Below are 26,390 nucleotides of genomic sequence, written 5' to 3'. Positions count from 1 at the left end.
AATATTTTTGAAATGTGATGTAGCAAGACTTCCTCTGGGAACCAAGAAGACAGAAAGTGGAACAAAGAGAAAGAATTATAATGCACCTTTGTAATTACTTGCACAGAAAACTCAGCAAACTCATTTACTGATGAGATAGAATGATTTTTCCAGCTTGTGGTAACTGAAAAAAAAAAATGGTTACAGAAAGGGGACAAATTTGAGACAAATTAAAATCTGAATGCATATTTTTACATAGCAAAGAAGAATAAGGAGCGAACAGGTCATTTCCCTTCATTTCTTCTACCTTTTGATGAAATGAAAGATGTGGTATCAATTTCAGCTGTTAGTAAGTATATTTGGTACATGTAATATATTTCAGAAAATCAGCAATTCTTCCATTGTGAGACGGCTTGGTGTCCAAGAGTGCAATCTTTTAGTTACCCAGCGCATCATGAAGTATCCTGTCTTGGTGGAGCGCATCATTCAGAACACAGAAGGTGAAAAACCTGACTTATTAGAGGCACTTATTTTAGCCACTTTTGACTTCTTCCATCCTTTATCAGAAAAGCTCACTAAGAAAGCACAATTCACCCCAAGCAACATAGGGAACAGGGCAAAACTGGTGTATAGATGCAGAATCTGACTTTTCAGTATTTTTTGATTCCTGGACCCTGGATAATATTCCTTCCCAAATGCTTTAAAACTATAACTCACATAGACCCTTCCCATTGGCCAGGTTACACATCCATTTATTAGGTGAAACATTCTCCTTCCCCCCCTTTGGTGGCATCAAACAACAATATTTTCTGGGTGGCTAAAGTATAAAACAAACAAACAAACCCTTAAGCAAGGCCAAACCTAGTAATAAATAAACAAGTTGGCTAACTTGTATATAGGCTGATTCTCAACAATTCTTAATTAAATCAGAAAAAAATAATGGGAAAGCACTTTAGTGTTGCTGCCAAGAAAACTACATGGTTCTGTCCATATTTGACAGACCTCTCCAGAGCTATTTATGACCTGGTTTCAAAGTTCTGATAGCTGCTGCCCCATTGCATTTTGGATACTTGGCAACCAGCCTGCATTTATGGCCATTTATAGCATCCCTGTGGTCACATGGCCGTGATTTATGACTTTTTTTTTTTTGCTGGAAACCAGTGTTTATTTCTGGTTTCCAGCTAAAATTTCCCACTGGATGCAATAGGTTTGCTTAACAACTCTGGCGTTCATTTAAAGACCACCACAAAAGGTCATAAAATCTGATGGTCACCCATTTAAGAGCTGCCGTGACTTTTGACTGCAGTTCCAGGCTCAGTTACAGTCATGAGGACTATGTTGTTAGTCACTTAAAAGGATCAGTGAAAGGTCATAATTAGTAGATTCATAATGATTTTGTTTGATGCATTTTATTTTTGGCCTGTAAAGGTTTTCTCCTGCAATCAGCTTGGCAATGCTTAGAATGCTACAAAACGCCGGTGCCATTTTTTGCTATAGGGACCAACCCAGATGGCAAAGAGTTAATACACACTGTAGCTTTTCTAAACATGCTGCTTCACTTCATCTTTGCAGTCTCCACAAAAGAGTATGAAGACCTGACCAAGGCATTGTCGCTTATCAAGGAGGCCATCACAACTGTTGACACCAAGGTGAATGAGTCTGAGAAACATCAGCGCCTCCGGGAAATTGTAACCAGGATGGAACTCAAGTCTTCTGGGAAGTTTAAGAATGGCCTTATCTTTCGGAAGGAAGATATGCTTCAGCGGCGCCTCCTACTGGATGGGATGCTGTACTGGAAAGCTGCTTCTGGGCGCCTAAAAGGTGAATTCTGAGGGTTGCCTGTTCTCCTTTTCAGGTATTTGCTGTATTGCTCAGTAATCAGACATATACAGGAGTGTCTATTCTGGGTATTGGAAGAAAGAGACTTGTCTCATGCTTGGCTTGCCCAATTAGAAATTTGCAAAATAGAATTTAGTAATCAGTTTCTGTTCCCAATGATCTTGCCCAGTTGAGAGGGAGGCATCGAGAGAAATGAGGCTTTTTAATTGAGTCAGTGTCCTTCTCAGGCACCCAAGGGAAAGACAGCACATTTGCTTCCTTTGTATCAATAATTGACTTCCAACTATTTCACACTTCAAAGCTTGTGCCATGTTAACTCCATGATATAAATGCACTTTCTACTCTTTGGAGGATTAAATTTGGCATGCTGATCTTACGTAAGGAACTTCTTGCCCAAATTCTTCTTATCTGCCTTCTGCTCTGATGTGAGTCATCCTGTGAAGCTCAGTCGCTTTTTAAAGTTCTCATTGAGCTCCTTCTCCTTCCCTCCTCTAGAAATGTTTTTCTCTTTTCCTTTCTTTTCTTTTTTTGGTTTTCTGCAAATCTTTCGAGCCCATCTCCGTCTGACTGGTTAATCCTGTATCTGAGCAATGTTGGTTTGGCATCATAAAAGTAAACACTTTGAAAATGAGTTTTCTGTTGCTATAAAAGATGCAGAGTTTTATGTTACATTTCCCCCCTTTTTATAATTAGAGATAGAGCAGGATCCTTTGCATTCAAATTATCCTAGGTATAGTTTTCAATGGAATGTTTGAGTGGCAAATAGCAAAATAAATATTTGCTCAGAAAAGCTAAAGCAAAGTGAGGTGGACAGATATTCTTAAAACTAGTGCTCAGGCTGTAAGTGATGGGAGTCCCCTGAAAATGGAAACTTGGGTTGGTATTTTGGGATGGCAAAATATTGGAGCATCCGTATTCAGTCAGTGACATAATCAGAGTATAAAACTGTACCCTACAAAGCTAAGTATAGCTTGTAGATAAATGCATTAGTACTGGACTTAAATGAAACTATTCTGACTAATTCCCCAAAAGGAGAAATTCAGCAACAAATGACCTTGAACTAGTGCCTTGGTAGCTGATAGAATATAAAAATCTTGGCTTGTTCTACTTGAAAGGATTATTTTGATTTCAACTTCCCTTTTTCCAATAATTTTGGCAGATATTTTGGCTGTTCTGCTGACAGATGTGCTTTTGCTACTGCAAGAAAAAGACCAGAAATACATGTTTGCATCTTTGGTACGTATTTATCTCTGCTAAGGATATTCAGGGTGGTGTGGAAAACCTGGAACTCTCTGTGGTTTCTGTAATAAAAAATAAATCTGAGCTACAGTCAAAAACTCTCGTTTGATTGGGTCTCTGCCCAGAAAATTCTAGGAAACTACCATATCATAACCTCAGTCCCCTAATTACTGGCTTCAGCTTTTGTAAATTCCTGTAGGTTATTTTAGGTATGTCCCATTACTACAAAAAACTGTTTGAGAGCTGATCAGCAAAATGGCATGCTCTTAGTTATTATGCAATCAAAATGAATATTTTGATATGTTTTTAAATATGACAGTTGAATTTGCTTACCAACGCTGAGTTCTTATTAGAAAAAAATATATTGCATCTGGTTTCCATTGTATTGCAGTCCTATTTATTTAGTATATTCATTTATTTACTAGTAGCAATTATTAATTACACAAATGTTAATTGACAGATGTGCAATAAATTCCTCTTCATCTGTTAAATCAAAATACTGATTTTTTTATTGCATTTACTATATATGTTTTGTATTTCCTTAAAGGAGCCAAATTAACAAGCCAGATTCTTCCGTGTGTGTCCATATGTCTCTGTGTGTGTGCGTGCGCGCGTGCATCTTTCAAATTGCTTGTGATAAACAAAGACTACCTGTGTGAAAGTACTATCAAGCATAACAAAATAACAGAGTTAGAAGGCATCTTGGAGTTTTCTAGTCCAACTCCCAATTTCAGACAAATGATTGACCAATCTCTTCTTTAAAAACCTCCAGTGATGGAGCACCCACAATGTCTGAATGCAAGCCGTTCCATTGAAGAGGCACTTAACTCTGTCTTCTATGCAACAGTCCTTCAGGATTTCAATAGTAAACACAACCAGCTATTTGACTTGACTTAGCCTCACTTGCCCAATATATCCCACCCAACAGCAACTCTCTGGGGTTTCAGACAGAAAAGGATCTTTTCCAGCTAGGTAGAAATAATCAGAGTCAAGCATTGGTACTTTTTCTAGTTCCTTCCACTCTTTCCAGATTAATCTGATTTACAAGTACAAAGTGCTGTATAAAGAAGAAATAACCATAGCTGGTGCTTTTTAGGATTGCCTTAGAGGGACCGAGGATGATGATGATGTATCTTGCTTCACAGGACTCAAAACCGCCAGTGATTTCCTTGCAAAAACTGATAGTCCGAGAAGTAGCCAATGAGGAACGAGCCATGTTTTTAATCATTGCTTCCAAGAAAGGACCAGAGATGTATGAAATTCATACCAATTCCAAGGAGGAAAGGAATATCTGGATGACGCAAATTCGCAGGGCAGTGGAAAAGTGAGCATATAAAAACATGTTGTTCTGTTTCTCTCCTGTATTGAGTTGGTATCGGACTAAGTGGCTCTTTCCATGCCTGTTATTTTGCCATCATAAGGAAATAAAAGTAGTCCTTGGTTAATGACAGTAACTGGGGCCAGAATTTCTGTTGCTAAGCAATGGGGTCGTCCGGCACAAGGTCCGGTGACTGCTCAGCAACAACAATCCCAATGCTCCCCACTGTCATCATTAAGCGAGGATCTCTAGTTGTTAATTAAGACCCGGGGAGCTTGCAAACAGGCTCTGCGACAGGCAGGAAAGGTGCACGGCATGAGCACGGTGAGGCCAGGAGTGGCTGTTGCCAGATGGGGAGGTTGTGCAAATGGCCCACAAGGCATGGTGCGAAGCCAGAGAGGCCTGCTGCTGGGCAAGGAAGGGTGCAAGTCATTTACTGGGCGTGACTTGCCACCTTCCTTGCTGGTAGGGAAGATTGCAAACGGGAAAGCTGGCAGGGAAGATTGCAAATGGGATCATATCACCATAAAGGATAAGTGGTGAGCTGATTGCCAAATGCCTGAGATGCAGTAATGCAGTGTTTCTCAACCTTGACAATTTTAAGGCATGTGGACTTCAACTCCCAGAATTCCACAGCCAGCATTGCTGGCTGTGGAATTCTGGGAATTGAAGTCCACGTGCCTTAAAATTGTCAAGGTTGAGAAACACTGCAATAATGGGACCTCGGGGTGCTGTAATAGCCAGAACTTTGAGGATTGGTTTGAAGCCTCCTTCAAACGGTCTCTGAATAACTGGTCGGTAAGTGAGAACTACTTCTATGTGGTCTTGTTTGGATTAGTCTTGGTGGTTTTTTGCTCACCCGAATTTTATTTCCCCAGCTTGAGTGGGACAAGTGGGTGCAAAATTGGGTTCATGAAAAGAGTCTTCTTTCCAGCCAACTATGACGTTGGGGCCATTTTTGACCAGGGCTTCAAGGGTTTATATTTCTTTGCAGTTGTCCTGATGAAGAGAATAGTGTCCTTGCCGATCCAGAAGAGGAAAAAAAGCAGGCTGAAGTGAGAACTGCAAAATTGAAAGAATTCCAAGGTAAAGGCTCTCGTCTTGCAAAACTGTACATCATAAGAGGTACACATGAGGGTGGGCTTGCCTAGTTTTGGGGACTTGTTCTTTCCTTCCTTGCAAAATGGGCAATCTCTTAGAGGAAGAGGAAGATAAGGGAAGTTACTATCGGACCCTTCAGTTGTGAACTGATCTGTAAAAGCACTAGAGGTAGTCCTCGTCTTACAACCATTATTTAGTGAGCAAAATTACAATGGGACTGAAAAAAGTGACATCACTGGTTCTCACACGATCATCACAGTATCCCCATGATCACTGATAAAAATTCAGGCACTTGGCAACCAGCGTATATTTACAATGGTTGCAGTGTCCGGAGTCACGTGATTGCCATTTCCAACTTTCCCAGTTGGCATCTGACAAGCAATTGGGGAAACTGGATTCGCTTAACGACTGTGTGATTTTATTGATTGATTAAATTTATATACCAGTCATCTCACTGTCGGAAGCAACTCTGAGCAGCTTACGGTATAATAAATGCAGTGATTCGCTTAACAACCATGGCAAAAAGTCATAAAATTGGATACAACTCACTTAACAACTTTTGGTCATAACTGTGGTTGTAAATCAGGGACTGTCTTTCTCTCTGTCATCTTGCAAACAGTGCCTCACGAATGGGTTGCTGGGCTTGCTGTGGTTGCAGTAGCCACCATCCAAGCATAATGACACAGAGCTGTCTCTTCCCTTCTCCCTTCTCCTCCTCCACCTTCTAGAGCGTTTGAGCATGAAAGATGATCAGATCGTGCAAAGCCTACAGGAGAAGCAGCAGATCTACCAGGAGATGGCAAATGTGAATGGTTTTGAGGACATGGCTGTTGGCTCCCGCTTCCGCAACAGAGTGGATTCCCCAGAGAACCTGCAGGGAGAGTCCATCCTCAAGCAGGCAGTGACAGAAGGTGGGTGCGCTGGAGATGAAAGAACAGGAAAAATATTATACGATAGGACCACCTAATACGGGAAGTCCTTGACGTAGGATCACAACGGAGCCCAAACTCTCCGTTGCTAAGCAAGACAGTGGTAAAATTAACTTTGTCCCGCTTTGCGATCTTTCTTGCCACAATTGTTAAGTGAATTGCTGCAGTTGTTAAGTTAGTAACGTGGTTGTTAAGTGAATCTGGCTTCCCCATTGACTTTGCTTGTCAGAAGGGCGCAAAAGGGGATCACATGACCTGTACATTCAGCATGTATAGTGGAGAGCATAATGAATCTGGTTTTTTTTTTTTGGTAAAAGTTTTTATTTTCAATTTTACAATACATTACAATCTTAAAAATACTTCAGATAAAAAATAAAACAAATTGATACACACCACTTTCGGTATTGCCCACCCATTTTCCCCCAAACCGCACCCACCCACTAACCAACTTCTTCCCTCTTCTTCCTCACTTACCCCCTCTCCTCCTCCTCCTCAACCTTGATAGTTACTTCTCGCCTTCTTCTTCTCACTCCGGATGCAGTCCAGGGGAAATGCCCGAGCAATTCCTCTCTCCACATTCAAACATTAATATTATATACGGTAAAACTATTTCTACTTTATCTGAACTACTTAAACTTCGACCCATCCACCCTCACCCCCCTCCCCCACCCCCTCCCCCCACCCCGACTTCCCAGAGTAAAGTACAGGATTATACAAACATACTAAACATAATCTATTTAAGTTTACTAATTATACAATGAACAAAATCATATTAACCCTTAACTCTCTTCAAACTTTAACATCATAAATTTATAAACAAATTCATTACTCATAAAATAAATGAAACTTTGTAGTTCCATACTTCTTCTGAACATATTCTATCCAACTTCTCCATACATTAAAATATCTCTCTTGTGAATGGTCCTTTAAATAAGCAGAAATTTTAGCCATTTCTGCTAAATTAGAAACCTTAAATACCCATTCTTCTAAAGAAGGCAGAGTATCCTTCTTCCAATATTGACCCACCAGTAATCTTGCTGCTGTTATTAAATTCAACATTAAAATAGTTTCTTTAACATTAAAATCCACAAACATACCCAAAAGAAACAATTGGGGTAGAGCATAATGAATCTGTTTGTTCATTATTTTCGTATTCATCTGCCTTCCTGGCTGCTCTCTTCTAGTGGAGAGCCTTCAGAACCTGATCTTCACCCAGCTGGCCAGTGCAAGCTCTCGTCCTGAAGATCCTAGTGGGCCTGGGTCGCTGAGGCGAGCTGAGACTTTTGGAGGATACGACAGTGCCATGACAGGTCTGTGAAAAGGAGGAACAGAGGAAGGAGCATGAGATAATAGTAGTAGTAGTAGTAGTAGTAGTAGTAGTAGTAGTAGTAGTAGTAGTAGTAAATACAAAGACTACAAATAGAAATAGAAAGACTGTGGCAAAGGCAAAGCAAGGGTAGAACCAATAGTAATAGGCGCCTTGGGTGCAATCCCAAAACAACTGGAGCACTATTTGAACACCATTGGCATTGATAAATTCACTATTAGTCAATTGCAAAAGGCGGCCTTACTAGGAACTGCTTCCATCCTGCGACGATATCTGTAATAATATCAAACATCCACATCTGCCTATCCCAGGTCTTTGGTAAGGACTTGATAGGTAGACAAAATGCCAAATCCAGTCTGAACATCTGGCTGACTGTGCGATGATCAATAATAGTAAGTGCCGCCTATGCAAAGAAGCTGAGGAAACAGTGGACCACCTGGTAAGCTGTTGTAAGAAGATTGCACAGACTGAATACAAGCAGCGGCATGACAAAGTAGCAACAATGGTGCATTGGAAGATCTGCAAAAAATATCATTTGCCTGTAAGCAAAAACTGGTGGGATCATAAAATAGAGAAAGTCATAGAAAATGATAAAATTAAACTGCTCTGGGACTTCAGAATTCAAACAGACAATCACCTGCAACATAACACCCCAGACTTAACAATTGTCGATAAGAAAGACAAAAAAGTCTGTATAGTGGACGTGGCAGTGCCTGGAGACAGCAGAATAGAAGAGAAAGAACTGGAGAAGATAACAAAATACAAAGACCTACAAATAGAAATAGAAAGACTGTGGCAAAAGCAAGCAAGGGTAGTACCAATAGTGATAGGCTCCTTGGGTGCAATCCCAAAACAACTGGAGCACCACTTGAACACCATTGGCATTGACAAATTCGCTATTAGTCAATTGCAAAAGGCGGCCTTATTAGGAACTGCTTCCATCCTGCGACGATATCTGTAATACCATCAAACATCCACATCTGCCTATCCCAGGTCCTGGGTAAGGACTCGATAGGTAGACAAAATGCCAAATCCAGTCTGAACATCTGGCTGACTGTGCGATGATCAATAATAATAATAATAATAATAATAATAATAATAATAATAATAATAATAATAATAATAAAGTTGGAAGGGACCTTTGAGGTCATCTAGCTGTCAGTCTCTTCTTAAAATCTTACAGTGTTGGAGCATTCATGGCTTCTGGAGGCAGGTTGTTCCACTGATTAATTGTTCTCACTGTCAGGAAGTTTCTCCTTAGTTCTAGGTTGTTTCTCTCCTTGATTAGTTTCCATCCATTGCTTCTTGTCTTGCCTTCAGACGCTTTGAGGAATAGCTTGACTCCCTCTTCTTTGTGGCAGCCCCTGAGATATTGGAAGACTGCTATCATGTCCCCCCTCATCCTTCTCTTCATTAAACTAGACTTACCCAGTTCCAGCAGCCGTTCCTTATATGCTTTAGCCTCCAGATCTGATAAAGGAATGAGTGACCTGTGATTACTGCTCCCACTGCAGACAGAATGCCATTGTATGGAAATGTTTTAAATCCTGCCTACTTGGTGAGCCTAGTTTGTACTGTTTCAGTCTCTGCAGGAGCTCCATCATTGTTGAATTATCTTGCAGTGGTCTTCCCCCCCCCCAATTAATGTTAAATGCGGCCCATCTCATCATCCAAACAACACTGGGTGGCTTACAATACAATAAAAGCGCAAATATAAACCATATATAAAGTAAAAAAACAAACAGAGAGTTTAATTTCCATGGGTCTTAGATTTATTTATGTAACTCAGGGCAAATAGGTTAAAAACAGAAAAAAGAAGAGTTTTGAAATATTGGGAATTCTGAATCTTGCCGTCCAAACACATCTGTAGGTTAGGGGTAATGAGAGCTTTTCCAACAGAGTTTGGATAATTTGTATGCCAATGGTTGCCTTTTATCTTTCAGCTGGTAGCTTCAAGAAGAAAGTCTGTGGTGGAGAGCCCAGGGTGCCAGATCAGCGAGGCAACCCAGCCAATTCAGAGCAAGTGCAACAAGAACTCCCATCTGCTGGAGAGGAAGGGCTGTGTTTGGTAGGTGGAATTTGCTCTCCAAAGTCTCTGTATTTATTCCCTGACCTTGTTGGAAAGAGTGATGGCTATGAACTTCTTTTTCCCACGAAGTTTTTAGCTCAGTTTGAAAAACGTCAGGCTTTTTCTTCCTGCCCTTTAGCAGTTGAAAAATCTGAAAGGCATACACACTGGAATGAAATGAGCATATTTATGTAACTGTTGTGCACATTGCAGCCTTTCATCCTGTGGAGTCCTTGGTGCTCTCTTGAGTTTAGTTGTTTGCTTGCAGATGTTTTATTACCTGAGTAGATAACATCATTATTGCTAGGGAGTCTGGGATTTGCTTCCTGTTTATATACAGTAGCTTTCCCTACCAGTGTGCATTCATGAATATCAATAGCAACTACCAGTGTTGGTAGGACTATGTTTTCTTTCTCCTTAGTAGTTTCTTGATCATGATATTGTTTTCTGTTTGTTTGATTGTTTGTATGGTGTTAATCCCTGCTTATTTGGGTGTTGGTTGTTGGAAAGGATTGTGTTCCCCTCTGTTTTGTTTGTAGCATTTATATTCTCTTTTGAATGTTATGTAAATGTGGTTTATCTCTATGTGCCTATTGATGGCAGATTTGTCTAAATGCCAAGTTTCCAGAAATTCCTTAGCATTTTTGGATTTTGCTTGATCTAGAATGCTTATAGTTTTTCAGTTGAAACCATGATTGAGTCTGTCCATGTGTTGTGAGTTTTCATTGTGTCTTCTGACTGTTATTGATATTCATAAATGCACTCTGATCTGCTTGTCTGTGTGGCTATTACAAACCTTATATTTGTTGTAGGCTCTTGTTTTTTCTTCTTGGGTTACTGAGTATTTTGGTTCACTTAAGAACTTTTTGTGGGCTTTGCCACAATAAAAAAGGAACAAATGACATGGCCATGTCTTTTCTGATGTTACCACCTTATGTCCACCTGTTGTCCTCAAAAAGACACATTATGTTGCTCCCCTTACCTTTCAGCAAATATACAGTATATCTCTGGTTTGAGGTCTGGAAAGGCTTCCTTCACATCCCCAGTCCACTGCCAAACTTACTACAATGGCTTTGGACAGCCAGTATTTCACAGTGTTTCCTGTTTTACAGAATTATGAACGAGCAAATACGATGGGAAGACTCTGGACATTTAAAAGTCTTTTGAACTGTACAGGCTGCTATTGGGGAATGATATAAGCCCTCCCTTGTAAACCTTTTGGTCTTATGTATTTGGCTGAACAATGCATTGAATATACAAATCTAGTTCCCGTGTTCACATAATGTGCCTGAACAATTAAGTACTGTATATTACGACTTAATGTAATGGTTCTGCTCCCAAGGCATGCTAAGATAATGGCTGGGTTTCTACAGTGGGCTGAACCATTGTCAACCCCATTTTAGCTTAGTTTGGTATGTAATGTGACCCCAGCGTCTCTGTTTCCCTCCTGTCAGGTCAGTAACACAAGAATGGAGCATCACAGCAGCTTGCACCCACTGCTGGGGACTGAATCAGAGGTATTGGCTAATTATTTCCTCCATGATGGTGGCGAGCAGGAGAGCGATGCTTTTTTCAGTTTGAGGGCTGCTTTGGGTCTTTGCTATGCTAACTGCCTTATTCCAGAGAATGGGAAAAACCAGGTCAAAACCCAAATTTGATTTTATTTAGTTGCATTGTTGTTATTGTTACTGTTATTATTAGGCTGTCCACTCCCAAAAGAATCTAAAAGCATTAAATACAGTTAATTAAATTAAACCCAGGTCATTTTCAATTTAGTTAATATTTATTCTTTTCTGATACATTAAAAATTATAACTCACGTGCAAGTTCTGGGATTTGGGGTGTTTCTGATGTGTATTTTAAAATCATGTGCCCAAACAAACATTTGTTTTTTCCCCAGCCATTGATGACTGATATGATAGCATAGTTACATTTGCAGAGCAGTTACATACATCCCAAAGTGGATTTCGAGAAGGAGGGGCGGGGGGGGGGGAAGAGAGAGACTGGGGTTCTGATGGAAGAAACTTAACCTGCTTGGGCCTATTTATGGCCTCCTATATGTAGAAATAAGTTGTTTGTTAATGATACTTTCTTGCATGAACGGCAGAGCTCATGAAGACGGATGTTAGGTAACACCCTCCTCTTTGTATTTTCCCTCAGCTTGTTCAGAGAATACAGACACTCTTGCAATTGCTGCTTAGTCTCCAGGTAAAGTGCTACTGTCCTTTCTCACCACTACCCTTCAATTTTTGGGCTTTTATGATTTGGTTGGTGGAGCAAGAAGGCCTAGCAAAACAATAAGATGAGCTCTGAGCTGAGTGGAGAAGTCTTGAAGAAGGAGGGAGAAGAAAGTACCTTTTCCAGTCTAGCCTTCGTTAAAAACTCTTCGGATCTATTTAGTGTCTTGTATGACATGACCATGTTTTAAAAAATTTCTCCACAACTCTGAAAGACAAGGGAGAGACTTAAGATTTTTGTTTATTCCTGAACTCATTATTCCTTTACCTCCTCCCTAGGGCTGTAACCATTAACTGCCCTTTTGTTTTAAATAAGAATAATGATTATAGTTTTACTTACAAGTGTTTGTTACTTGTAATTCATTTTGAGAGGATTTTTCTGGAGGGAGAATTATGATAAATAAGTGGGGAGGAGCTAAACTTTCTGCTGGAGCATTAAGGGGACATAGTTAAAGCTATCTCTCTTGGAGCATTTCCACAGAACTGTAACTCTTGGCACCTGACCTGCGGGTTTTCCCTTCTCCTAGTTTTTTTGATGGGGAAAGCTCAGGGGTTCACCTTCCCCCCCCTTCTTAGGCAGTGACGGCCCAGCAAGACAGCTACATTGAGTTGCAGAAGCAGTTCCGGCTGCAATCCACGCGAGGGAATTTGCTGCTGGAACAGGAGAGGCAGCGCAATTTTGAGAAGCAGCGGGAGGAACTGGCCAATGTGCAGAAATTGCAGAGCCAGTTGAAGACTGAGCAGCAGCGCTGGGAACGAGACTGTGACCGCCAGCGGCGGCAGATGGAGGTGGAGAAGAACCAGTTACAGGAGCGAGAGGAGGCGGCACGGCAGCTGACGGAGCGTCTGAACCAAGAACGTGAGGAGCTGGAACGGCAGCGAGAGGCCTACCAGCATGACTTGGAGAGGCTGCGGGAATCCCAGCGAGCCGTTGAGAAGGAGCGGGAACGTCTGGAACAGCTGCGCAAGCTGAAGAAGCCGCATCTAATCTCGGGTGCCTTCTCGCCTGAGGCAGGCCAAGTGAGTGTTGGAATGCCTATATTGCAGGGGTCTTCAAACTTGGCCCTTTTATGACTTATGGACTTCAACTCCCAGAATTCCTCAGCCAGGCATGTGTGCCTGACTGAGGAATTCTGGGAGTTGAAGTCCACAAGTCATAAAAGGGCCAAGTTTGAAGACCCCTGGCCTATTGGAAAGATACAGGTAGCCCTCGATTTACAACCATTCGTTTAGCGACCAGTTGAAGTTACAACAGCAGTGCAAAAAGTGACTTGTATCTATTTACAACGGTTGCAGCATCCTGGGTTCGTATGATCACCATTTGCAACTTTCCCAGCTTCTGACAAGCAAAGTCAGTGGGGGAAGCCGGATTTGCTTAATGACTGCAAGAACAGCTCCAGTGATTCACTTAACAACCATAGGAAAAAAAAGGTCATAAAATCAGGCACAACCCAGTTAACAATCACCTTGCTTAGCAATGGCAGTTCTGGTCCCAATTGTGGTTGGAAGTTGAGGACTACCTCTATAAGGAAGCTGCATTTATTGCCTCTAATAATTAGAAGCATTAGTAACCAGGAAATCCCTGGTGGCGCAGTGGTTATAATGCAGAATTTCGGGCTAATTCATCTCACTGCCAGGAGTTCGATTCTCACCGGCTGAAGGTTGACTCAGCCTTCCATCCTTCCGAGGTCGGTAAAAGGAAGACCCAGATTGTTGAGGGCAATAGGCTGATATTTGTAAACCTCTTAGAGAGTGCTATAAAGCACTGTGAAGCAGTATATAAGTCTAGGTGCTACTGCTATTACTATTATAGAATCTGTCAATAAAACCTGTACATTCTATACTTGCTGTAATAGGGCACTGCTGTAGACTGGGAGTTTTGAAAAGTAAACCTGAGCATTGATAATCTGCTGCCACTCCCACTTCTTTCCACTCTTACCTTCAAGACCCTGATCTTAGAAGTTTGATTCCTCTAGAGTAGGGGTGTCAAACTGGGGTGTCAAACTGCCGGCCCGTGGGCCGGATGCATCATAGCAAAACCATGCCCACCCCACTGCCTGCAATGACAAAAAAGTTGCGATACGTTGCAGCACGTCACGCGACGTTGCGAGTTTGACATCCCTGCTGTAGAGGTAAATGACCAATATCTTCCATTTTTCCCAGGCGCATGCCCTGAGCCACTCTGTCAGCTTCAATGGAGACGGTATGGAAGGAACCTCGCTGCCTACAAAGCCAGGTGGACGAGCCAGCGTCACTGGGATGGAATACCCGGAGCGAGGAGAATTGGTGCGAAAGGACAGTGCTGCATTGGATGGAGGCCGCCCCATTCTGGTCCTCAAGAATGAGGTGCCCATCCACTTGTTGAGTACCACCAACCAGAGCCAAAAACAGGCAGCTGTGCAGCAGCAGATCCCCACCAAGCTGGCCATTCTGACCAAGGGCAGCAAGGAAAAAGGTGGAAAGGCTGTCAAGGTGACCTCCCACAGGACTGAAAGTTCAAGTAAGTTGTAGAGAACCCTCGGACAGAGATAGGCTAGGAGCCGTGATGGAAACTAATGATGGTACTGAAACCTAGATAGAAGTCCTGAATGGCAGTGTTCCATTTGTTGAATTTCCTCAATATCTGTTATAGCCTCCCTCAGCCATTTACCTTCCTGTTGTGCTAGAACTTCAATCCCCAACTTTATATGCAGAGAAGGGAATTCTGGAAATTATCAGATGAGGAAAATCTACTTTACTAGCCCATTAAAATGTTCTGCCTTTGTTATTCTGAGAACTGTAAAATAATGTATGTTATGGGTGGATCTTCTTCTTGTGCCATATCCGTTATCGGACGTTGGCAATCATGTTGGCGATCCTGTTTTTATCAGTAGCCGCACGAAAAAGTGCTGCTGAGTTTTGTCCAAACCAATCTCTTTTGAAGCTACGATGTTCTTCTGCCTGGACCTTGTTTGCCTTCAATCTTTCCCTGGAGGATTAAATGGCGTATGCCGTATTTTTCTGGGTGTCGCATCACATGTCCGAAATATTCTAATTTTCGTTTTTTAATTATTTTGATGATTTCCCTTGGCTTTCCCAGGCGGCTTATCACCTCCTCCTTTCTGATCTTTTCAACCCAGTTTATACGTAACAGCCGCCTGTAAATCCACATTTCAAATGCTTCTAGTCTCTTCAGGTGGCCTTCTGTCAGAGACCAGCTCTCTACTCCATAGAGCAAGATAGACAGGTTTTTTGTGGCAAAAATTTGCTCCTCTTTTGAATGTGTTTTCTGCCAATTTTGTGGGCGAGTCTGAGGTGACTGGGAACGGGCCAGATTTCTTTCACACAAATTAGATACTATGCCACCATGTTCCTTGAGACTGCTAGAAGTTTAAAACATTACAGTTCCTAGTTGCAAAGCTGATGTCTTTCTCTGTAGTAAACCATGGTTTACCTTGACCAGTTTGTTGAATATTAATTATAGTGCTCCTAATATCATAATCAAAAGTAAGACATACAAATAATAATGGCTGGGTTCAGATCATGATCCAGTACCCCCAAACCAAAGTAATCAGATTCTGCCTTAATACATTTCATGGATCTCTCTCAACGTGCGTTTATTAAAATTAGTTATTGTTGACAAAGAAGTCTTATTTAGTTGACAAGAGCTGTGATTCAATGCCCAGTGATTCCTTTACTCTCATCAATCAGCTGAATTTTTCTCTTTCTATTTGTAACATTAGGTGATGTGAGGCCGTTCCCAGTTTCCAAGATGGTTACCAAGGAAGAATCTCAGTCTCGAAACAGATGTTCTGCTAGTCCCGTCTTTCTGCATAGCCAGAATGTTGCCTTCCTTCCAGGTAAAACACACCGACAAGCTTATCTGGGGTAGCTGATCTATTACTATGCTGCAGAATGATCCTTTTCTCTACTTTTTTTCCGGCAGAACTGGCTGGTGCTGCTGAGAGCAGCCATCTGGAAGCACCACCTACCTCTGTTGGTCCCATAAAGCCCAACAGCATTCATGTCCTTCCATCTGCCCTGGATGACGCTAGCAAAGATGATGTTATTTTTTTCTGATCCACACCAAGAAAGTCTGCTTCTTTGCCCACATGGATGTCAGAATGCTCTGCCTTGCCTCAGCTGCATATTCTGAAGGCAGAGCTGCAAGAATTTTCCCCGGAAATGATTCAAAATGAGGATATTGTTACGGGGCTTCACATCACAATCTTGGCTTTGCTTACATTGTTCCTTGGACTAGAACATTGTTCTAGTTTTCTTTTGAGTTCCAAGGGAAGCTTTTAAAATAACCTTGAGGGGTAGGGTACGAGAAGGCCCTTAACTTATTCTTCACATTCAACCATAAGGTGGCCCTGGGCCTCTCTGTCTAGGACCAAACAAAGATGTTGATGGTATTAGGGACTTTATGGAGGGAATCTGAGGGAATTAGATAAGCCTTGGCTGGTTGCACGAAGCACCTCATCTCCCCCGAGGACTCATTTTTCTTCCTTCAGTTGAAGGGAAATCCTCCAGTGCAAACTGGGTCCTGGATTTTTGTTCCTGCTGAAGACCCTCGCTGCACTAACTAGCTCACACAGCAGTAGGCTCAATTTTCCAGACCGTTTCTGGATATTTTGGATGGGGTGGGGGCTTGGGGGGGGGGGGAACACAGGTCAGAATTACATTGGATGCCAATTTGTTTCTGGTCGATTGTTCAAACATAGGAAATGGAAGAAATTCTTAACTTAATAACTGATCAAGACATTTTGAGTGGAGCTTCTTTCTCACCAAAAGATTGCATTCCCTGTGGGAACATCATTGCCTTGCTTCTGTAGGTCTGTTCCCCACGTCACAAAAATACTGGAGATGCAAGCTGCTGAAGTTTTAACTTTTCCCCAAATTTACATGGTGTAGTCCTGGCATCACAAGTGCTTGTTTTAAGAGTGAGTTATGGAAAAGATTGATTTCTTCCACCTTGTTGCATATGAATACTGTCTCAAGGTGAAACACTCGTACTTCAGCTGTTGTTTTGTTATGGGGCCTATGTTCTTTCGACTGTAGGAAGATGTTGGTTTCCTTTTAGAGCCATTTTGAAGTTGGGAGGTAGAAGGACCGGCTTTGTAAGCAGGGCCTATTATAGTCCAACGCATGGCAGAAACCATGGTGCCATTCACTTTAATATGACCCTCCTCCTTCCCAGCTTAGAAAACCATCATCCAGAATCTGATAATGATGTCATTAAGATTACAGTAGACAGCCGTGAACGAAAATGGTTTGTTTGAATTAGCTTTTAAGCTCTTTGTGTAGATCTATCAGCTGCATCACAAAAAAAAAAAAATCCTTTAAATAATGTTATTGTACTTGCAATGTTTGTAAATTGCATTCTGACTGACCATTTGTGCCATGCTTATCAGTGTTTTCTGATATATATGGATGGTGTGAGACCGAACCCAAGCACTTTAGAATATGGATGGCATTTTTAATTTCTTTCTGTCTTACTGATGAACAAAAAGGTTTCTCTGTAGTAAGAAGTGGCTAAAACTTTATCGAGAAGTCCTCTGCCTCTAGTGGCTTAAGTCTAAAAAGCTCATTTTGTGCTTTACTTCTCTTGTGTGACTACGTCAGCCTGAAGCTTCTTCAACAGATTTTTAAGTTGAAGGATCCCAGCAACTATCTCTTTAGACAAAATCCTAGCAACTTTGTACTTAGATCCTCTTTTAGTGGTTATTACATAGCAATCATTCTATGTAACTCTCCTTTTTAATTATTTGTAAAGTTGATGGTTTGCAATGTTTAATATTTTTTGTCAAATTTGTGCACTACTGTTATGATCAAATGCGATCCTGGCACACCAAATGATGGCTATTTTTTAAGCAATGATTGCAACTGTTTCTCTACTGTAGGATAATTGTGGAATCTCAGATGCAACTGAAACCTGAATCTGTTTGACTCAATCCATGCAACCATAAATCATAAAGTGATCCTTAAAATGTGTCCTACTTTTGAAGTGTTAGCTTTGTTTGAAATTACTACTACTACTACTACTACTACTACTATAAAGTTGGAAGGGACCTTGGAGGTCATCTAGTCCAACCTTCTGCTCAGGCAGGAAACCCTATACCATTTCGGACAAATGGCTGTCAGGAAGTTTCTCCTTAGTTCTAGGTTGCTTCTCTCCTTGATTAGTTTCCATCTGTTGCTTCTTGTCCTGCCTTCAGGCGCCTTGGAAAATAGCTTGACTCCCTCTTCTTTGTGGCAACCCGAGATATTGGAAGACTGCTATCCTGTCCCTCCTCGCCTTCTCTTCATTAAACTAGACATACCCAATTCCAGCAACTGTTCCTTATATGTTTTAGCCTCCAGTCCCCTGATCATCTTTGTTGCTCTTCTCTGATATGATTGTGTTGGCTGTTGCCAAAACAAAACAAACTATGGTCTCCTTCATATCACATTAGATACTTAATGAATTATAATCCTGGTAGATATATAGATCTTTGTTGAATCCTTTTTTTAGGATTCTTGTCTAAGAGAGGGTTTCAGGACTTCTTAATGGCTAGCAAGCTAAGCTCTTACGTGTTGGAGATCAGATGTGTTGGCCCCGAAATTCAAGGATGTGGATGAAAGTCATAGAAACTAGCGCGAAAGGAGTGAATCATGAAAGAGGTTCTATGGTGTGAAAACATAATTATGTCCAGAAGTGGCAATGCCTCCACTGTATTGTCAATTGGGCAGCTACTGCTGCTGCCATCTAAGATTTTTCTGAAGTGGAATGTGAGTTTATTTGCTTGCTTTTTTGGTGCCTTCTAGCCAGTGTTGACTCCTGCCAACTGCCTGTACCAGTCCCTGTAGCTTTCTTGGCAAGGTTTTTCAGCAGTTGTTTGCCATTGCCTCCAACCTAGGGCTGAGAAAGTGACCGGCCCAAGGTACCCAACTGGCTTTGTACCTAATTCAGGATTAGAACTCATGGTCTAGCTCAGTGGTGGCGAACCAATGGCACGCGTGCCAGAGGCGGCACTCAGAACCATGCCCCGGAGATGCCAACTGTCCCTCTTCAACCAGCCACCCGCTAACTCGCCGAGGTCCCACGTGGCCAGATGCATCCCAGCACCCATGCGCTCACTGGCCTCTGTGTGCGGGGGCCAATGGTGTCAGGCAGCAGCTGCCCAGCCTTTGCCTTTCCTTGCAACAATGGCACCCCCGCCCTGTCTCGCCTTGCCTCACCCCGCAGGACGAGCCTCTTGCCCACCACCCCACTCGCCAGAGACCCTCTGGATCTCCCCCAACCCTGCCCGGCCCCCACATGCGTCCCTCCCCACGAGCAATATCGAGGTGATCACGCCCACCTTGGCCACATCTACCCAGTCTGCCATGAGCACCACGGCCACGCCCACCCAGTGGGCCACGCCCACCCGGCACCCGACAATAAATAAGTGGGTTTTGGGTTGCAGTTTGGGCACTCGGTCTCTAAAAGGTTCGCCATCAATGGTCTAGCTTCTCCCCTAATGCCTGAACCACTACACCAAACTGGCTCTCTGAAACTGAATATAGGATTGCATACTCCAGATAAACATTTGATGAAAAGATAAATGTTCAGGGCTATATCAACGGAGCCAATCAGCTAAGGAAAATTGTTAAAATTGTATCTTTTATTATCAGCCCTAATTGTTTCACATTAGAATGATGTACATATATAACAAGGTTGTATTCTTCAGATAAAAAAGCCAAATTATTTAACTAGACAGGGCAGACACCTGCCCCTTGTTGAAATTACAACAGACTGTTAAAAACAGCTACATAGAACTGATCCTTGAGTTTATGACTGCCACCCCTCTCCCTGCGTTCCTGTGATTTGGGCGCAAGGCAGTTGGCTTCCATTTATGACTGATTGTAGCATCCTGTGAACATGTGACCACAATTTGTGATGTTTTCATCAGTTTCTGGGTTTTCTTGCAATTTCCAGCAAAAAAAAAATGCCCATTTAGTAAGAACAGTTTTGCTTAACAACCAGGAAAGTGCCTATGATTTATATAGAAGCAGCACCCTGTTTTAATAGAAGAACCTAATGCTAATCTAGCCCCCACCATAATAGGAATTACTCTCCCCATTTAAACAGAGATTATGTAACATTTTATGAATTCCTGCGATAGCCCCCTTTCTCCATTCAATCCAATACTGTGAAGTTGCTGTTCAAACTGCTGCACAACTGCCCCCTGCATAGTTTTGATAGATCCCAATGAAGGAAGAAATACTTCCCATCAGGCCCACAAACCATGGAGAAAACTTTCCAGCCCAAAGAATTCCTGGAGGCAACCAGTGGATGGCATTGGCAAGGTCAACCAGGTTGCTGATGATGGTCAAGGCTTGTATGTGCATTTCAGCCCTTGTTTTCTGATTGAAGTCTCTGCAAACAAGACATGAAGAGAAAAATATATTCGCTGAGCTTATTTGTTCCTACTAGCATGGGAGGAAGAAGAAAACTAATGGTTTATACTTGTCCTGAAATATGTTTTTACTCCTGGCAACAACTGAAGCATTCAAGAAGAAATCCTCATGTGGGGATAAGCTAAAGTTCTACTTTTGTTCCAAACAGAATAATAAATGTGTACTAACTGGACTATGTATTGATTTGTACCATAAAAGAACAGCAGCATAATCCAAAAACATAGCTTGATTTATTAACTAAGTTTTGGAAGCAGACACTAAGTAAGTAAGTAAAGAAGGAAGGGAGGGAGGGAGGGAAGGCAAAGAACAAGGAAAATTTAAAACAAATTCCCTTAATCTGGAAAGTGTTCCAATGTGTGCCAGTATGCCAAATAAGAGTATCCCTCTTAATTGGCGAGAAAAAAAATGCTTTCAGGGCAAGATGTCATACCTGGATTCTGTATGCTGCTTTCTTCTTAGGAGTAATAAAATTCTGAGAGATCTGGAATGAGAACATAAAAGACCAAATTTTTAGCTGCAGCCCATATTTCTGAAGCAAAAAGAGTTCCCTGTCCTTAATATTGCTTGAATTCTGTGATACTAGAGAGCCTTCTTGATACTCCAGATATATGGAAAGAGGAAAACATGAAAACTTTCTCAATCGGAATCAAGCTTGGAGGAATGGTAAACTGAGTCCCAATTATTCAAGTACTTTGAGGAATTAGATTCCAAGTAATCATTGTCTTCTCCCTTCCTCCCTCTCGCCCTCCCTCCCCCTCCTCTACTCCTTACCTTGCAATCCCCAGCAGCAGAGAAAAGCCCCAGAGAGTTGTACTGAGTGTCCACCACCTACTTGAGTTGGCATGGATAATTTCAGCATCAGCAGCCCAGGCCACATGCTCGCAGGGGTAATAAAGCTGGTCAGCTATATTGTTGAAGATGGAAAGCCAGCGCATTGCTGTATCCTTCTCCTGCAATGGGATATTAAGCAAGTTTTAAGTGTTGATTTCTCAGTTCCATCTTCTCCTTCCCTCTTCTTCTGGTCTGGCGACCTGTGCATTACATTTTGGCATTTAGATGAAAGTTTACTAGTACACAAGCATCCTAAATCAGACCTAAGATTTGATCAGTACTAAGTATTAGTTGCAAAATATTGTAAAATGGACCTTCTGGGCATTCTGAGTTTGAGAATGGCCTATATATTTTAATAGTAATTTTATTACAATTAAAAAGATGAAAAACTAATGCAAACTAAAAAGAATAAAAAGAAAAAAAATAATGCAATAAAAATAAAAAATAGTAAAGAAAAAGAAAAGCATATAAAGAAATGACTTTCCCAGCATCATAACTATAAACAATGTAACTTAACACTTCTTGAAATACAACAAAGATTCTCTTCTGAAATTTCATGTTTCTTTATCTACAAACAAATCCTTAAAACCTTTTCATTCAGTCCTGATCAGCAAAGATCCATTAAGGGTTACCAGAGATGATAATATAGCTATTTTAATCTTGATCAAATAAACTTTATATTCCTTCCCTTTAAACAATCTGGATCTTTAATCCATTCAAATAATATATTAGAACTTGATTTCATTTTTCCTTTGTCCCTTCTCACAAAATTCTCCAAAGCTTTAACAATTTTCATTGTAAATCCATTATAGAACAGTTACCCAGATCACTCTTTTGGTTTATTTATATATCCTCTTTAATTGTTAAGACAAGGCGGGTTTCATTGGTATATCCAGTGTCGCACCTTTCATATCATTCTTGCAGCCTGTCATTTTTAAATCCACTTTCAGATCAGTTTCAGCCTTGTCCAGTAAAATTTGTTCCTCTTTCATAACCTTTTTAAAATACAATCTATATGGTAGACACAATTAAAATTAACTTCTGGGTCCATTGTTTACAAATATCCTTCAATACATCCATTATTGACATATTTTGTTCCATTTGTTATTAGTAAATTAAATTTAAATGGTTCTTTAATTGTAATCATCAGTTTAGCATTTCTTCTCTGGAAGTCCACAACTCTGAGAATGGCCTACAAGTGTGGTATGAAATGCTTTACATGCAGAAGATCTCCAGACTCTGACATTGTCAGTTAAAATGCCAGGTAGCAGAAAAGGCCACTGCAGCTACCAATCAGAGGAAGTAAATAGGCTAATTAAGATGCAGCTTCCCATTTGTTGCAAGCAAATGATGGCTGTAATCTGGGGACAAAATTTGTTCTCCATGCTTTTCCCTCATGTAGTCAAAAAGTGATTACTAATCAATGATCTCATTGTCCTTCCCTTTTGATGTAAATAAGTAATCTTGTTGCCTTGGAGGTAACTATCTTGGCATATTGTACTCGGTGTCTGTTGAACTAAAAATTGGTATATTTTTATTCTTTTCAGAAAATTCCCACTCCTTCAGAGCAGAAATTGCCTGTTGTCTATCAGATTATGGGATTAAATAAAGTGCTGCTTTTGATAACATTGTCTGAACATTTAAATTTAAACCACTTACTTCAAGCCACACTTCTTTCTCTATCTGAAAATTCTTCCTTTCATCCCCAGTATTTTTGATCATCTCAAATATCCTTTCTCATTCAGTATTTCATACAAAGTCTGAGTTATAAATACAAGAAACTCTATAGCCCAGACTGTGAAACAGTAGAACTCTGTCAAATTTGTTACTAAATTTAGAGATGGTTGGATTCAGTTGGATTAAGATATGCTGATCTCCAATGTTCCTTACAACTTGTAGCAACGTCCTTGTAACTGAAATGCTTTGAAAGTCTCACATACAGTATCCCTGTACTTCCATAAAATGGTAATGCATAACAACAGCTGCAAATAACAGGAAAGTCAATGGGGAAGGGTCGTACAGTAGTGAGCATACTTTGCACTAAGTGACAACATAGTGACATGTGATTTCATCTAGACAACATAGCCCTATTTTAGTAAGACAACAGTCTCATAAACTACAAGCGTAGTCTGATTTATATAGAAGACTGTAAGGTCCCTTCCGGCCTATGAGACAATGTTCTATGACATTTTGAATAACAGCAGAAAATGCTACAACAAATATAGGTATGAGTATTGTGATGAGGAAAGCAACATCTAAATTTTTGTTTTCGACTGTTGTTCACCAACAATATATTCAGAGACATATTTCTTTAAACAATTTTAGCTGTTCATAGATGCATATTCAGTAATGGGTTTTGCTTATTGTTGCTTGCATTTTTATTCTAATATCTTTCTTGCATTAGGGAGACCCTGGATCAGGATAAGATTTAACTTTTTTGCAAATGCCCATATTAACATTCAAAACTTTCAACTTTCTGGACAGCATGCACTTTGTGGGATGTCTTACCTTGTTCCCCAGTCCATATTGGCAGCTATACGAAAGCATGGTTAGGTCGTCAAAAAGGCGTAGTACTGTTCGACAGTGACTTAGTTGTGCTGAGACAGCCAGGAGGCCCTGACCAAGTGGTGATTCTCCAGGTTGTCTTCTGGCCACCAAAATCCCTCCAGCCAGCTGGCAGCCATAACAGATGGTGCGTATCTTATGTGGGAAGATTTATTGTATAAAGCATTACTACCATTTGCTAATTATATTTTTATTAAAGAGCCATGTATTCCCCCAAAATTAAAGTTTGGAGAACAGGACAAAATTAAAAGGTGTTCTGTAGGCCATATTTTTTCATATCCTCTTACTATTGGCAAATACTTCACAAATATCTTTAAATTGAGAAGGTTAATTTCAAAGATAAGCCAGCTTTTTTTCGCCCCGCTCAAATTTTTTTTTTTTAAAAAAAATTAATTGGCTCCTGTTTTACTAAAATGTTATAGATGATTGAAACAATATATTTCAACTTTTAGCATACTAAATTTTAGAGGAACAAGATATGGTAAAATCTATTGTTTCATATATGTGAAGGAATTGTTTATAATTTGGAGAACAAGAGATTGTGTTACATTTGATGCTAGATTTGAGGGCCTCTGTGAAATATTCTTTGAGGAGGGGTCACCAATATGATAGCCTTAGAACCTCAAAATATGTGTACTATTAAAACTCTTGTTCCTGTAATCTTTAATTGAGTAAAACAGTGCACCATAGAGCAATGATTTTTGAATCAAGGTACCTTAAATGGGCTAATTTACCGAAAATGTCCACAATCTGGGACTTAAGACTCTTGTGGAATTAAAATTTGTCAAATGGCATATAACATTTTAGAACATAAAAATGATCGTGGCATAGTTTATAACACAATACAAAATATCACAAAACATTTCCCGTGCTGATGTTTGTGTTATGTTCAACATAGGCTTCCTTCAAGGCAGATATACCTTTGAATATCCCTGAATTTTTAAGAACTTTTCAAGTACATTCAAAGTTCTGTCCTTGTTGAAGGCACTGAGGAATCTGGTAAGGAAATATTTTTGAAATGATGATCCAAAGGGTCATGGGTTGTCTAATCCCAGCTGTAGTGGGCAGGGATCTCTTAGGTATCTATATGGTACATAAATTAGAAGTGGAAGACAATGCAGCAAAATAAATGTGAGTTAAAAAAAAATAAAACTGCTAGAAGCGTAATTAGTTGTTAGTGCCTTTTAATATTGAATTGCATGCTTTGTACTTGTTTTGTGCACTACATTTGTGTGTACATTGTACCTACATATATGAATTTTAAAAGCATCATGAGAAACAGATATTTATAGTTTACAGATCCAATGTTAAACAAGAGATAAGCATACAATGCAACAAACACTGTGGTCTCAAAATGTGCTTTCCTTCCTTCTTCCTTTACGACCCCTTTTTTTTTCTCACCATTCCCCTTTAGGAGCAACCCAAATTATAAAATAACATGTATGCTTTCCATAACATAGACTTTCCAGTTCTTCAAGATCCTGGAGTCACAATTCAGCCTTTTTCTATATGGAACCCCTCAGGTCCAGGGAACCATAAACTTCTGAGCTTGGTTGTTTGCTTGCAGGTGTTTCATGACTCAAACTAGGTAACATCAGCACTGATGATGTTGCCTGGTATGAGTAAATGAAACGTATGCCAAGAAAACAGCCACGCTCAGAGAGTACCAAGGACCCTTCATTTCAACCCTGAGCTACAAATATTCTTTTATTGGGACCATAAACTTTGTGACTGCTAAGAGTAGCAGCCTGAGGAGGGACGCGTGAGTAAGGGAGCATTGAGAAAGTGGTAGATGCCCAAATTCGTCTCTCGGAGTTTTGGGTACCCAGTACCCGCCCACACCCGGTCGCTCTTAGCCCAAAAGTGGGGGGGGGGGAAAGCTTCGATATTCCCTCCTCCTCTCACCACTCGGTCTCTGCCCCGGTAGGTTTCCAACACGGAGACCAGGCCACTGAAGGGGGGCACCGCCGCCATAGGAACACTTCCGGGTTGGCGTCCAATCGCGTCACCTGGAGGCGAGTCGGGAGGGAAAGAACTACAAGTTCCAGGAAGCAGCGCGAGCCGTTGGCGGGAGATTTGCCGTTGCAGGCGGGCTGGTGGTGTTTTCGGAAGGAATAGAGGTAAGTAATGTTATGTGGTTAGAAAGGGAACGAAGATAGTTATAAAAAGAAAAAGGCTGTGTATATATGTGGGTGTCTATATTTCTGCCTTTGAATCGGTCTTGACTCTTAGTATCAGCCAAATCCCTCGCGTCTTCTTTATATAATTTTGCATAAAATGGCGTTTTTCAGAAGTAGTTTTCCCTTATCACTTCTTCTTGGGCCTGAGACAGGATGACTGGCCCAGGATCAGTTGCCCAGCTGGATGACTTAGTGTGGCCTTAGTAATATTGTATCCAGTTCTGCTCACCACAATATAAAAAAGATGTTGAGTCTGGAAAGAGCGCAGAGAAGAGCAACAAGAATGATAAGGGGACTGGAGGCTAAAACATAGGAAGAACGATTACAGGAATTGGGTATGTCCAGCCTAATGAAAAG

At 40.9% G+C, this 26,390-nt stretch overlaps 2 protein-coding genes across 3 annotated transcripts in view; one reads left to right on the top strand and one right to left on the bottom strand.

The window, feature by feature from the left end:
* The window catches only part of ARHGEF18 (Rho/Rac guanine nucleotide exchange factor 18), a 41,129-nt gene extending 24,473 nt beyond the window's left edge, over positions 1-16,656 (top strand). For both annotated transcript variants that reach the window (XM_039338507.1, XM_039338505.1), the window contains 14 exons: positions 362-479; positions 1,552-1,800; positions 2,978-3,054; positions 4,203-4,381; positions 5,370-5,461; positions 6,205-6,387; positions 7,590-7,715; positions 9,676-9,800; positions 11,255-11,317; positions 11,960-12,007; positions 12,613-13,056; positions 14,200-14,536; positions 15,759-15,875; positions 15,962-16,656. In XM_039338507.1, the coding sequence (XP_039194441.1) occupies positions 362-479; positions 1,552-1,800; positions 2,978-3,054; positions 4,203-4,381; positions 5,370-5,461; positions 6,205-6,387; positions 7,590-7,715; positions 9,676-9,800; positions 11,255-11,317; positions 11,960-12,007; positions 12,613-13,056; positions 14,200-14,536; positions 15,759-15,875; positions 15,962-16,095 (2,292 nt within the window). In that variant the 3' untranslated portion in view covers positions 16,096-16,656. The remainder of the gene's footprint in view (positions 1-361; positions 480-1,551; positions 1,801-2,977; positions 3,055-4,202; positions 4,382-5,369; positions 5,462-6,204; positions 6,388-7,589; positions 7,716-9,675; positions 9,801-11,254; positions 11,318-11,959; positions 12,008-12,612; positions 13,057-14,199; positions 14,537-15,758; positions 15,876-15,961) is intronic.
* A 2,986-nt stretch (positions 16,657-19,642) lies between these two features.
* PEX11G (peroxisomal biogenesis factor 11 gamma) lies at positions 19,643-25,892 on the bottom strand. Its single transcript, XM_039338504.1, has 5 exons — positions 25,759-25,892; positions 23,797-23,988; positions 21,229-21,407; positions 20,888-20,938; positions 19,643-20,416 (listed from the first exon to the last, which is right to left on the bottom strand). The coding sequence occupies exons 1-5, from the start codon at positions 25,825-25,827 to the stop codon at positions 20,203-20,205; spliced, it is 705 nt and encodes a 234-aa protein (XP_039194438.1). The 5' UTR covers positions 25,828-25,892; the 3' UTR covers positions 19,643-20,202.
* Positions 25,893-26,390: the final 498 nt, after the last annotated feature.

This window comes from Crotalus tigris, unplaced genomic scaffold (assembly GCF_016545835.1).
Source record: "Crotalus tigris isolate CLP2741 ecotype Arizona unplaced genomic scaffold, ASM1654583v1 scf7180000017701.1507938, whole genome shotgun sequence".
In the NCBI taxonomy this organism is placed as follows: domain Eukaryota; kingdom Metazoa; phylum Chordata; class Lepidosauria; order Squamata; family Viperidae; genus Crotalus; species Crotalus tigris.
This window is presented reverse-complemented; position numbering and strand designations above follow the sequence as displayed.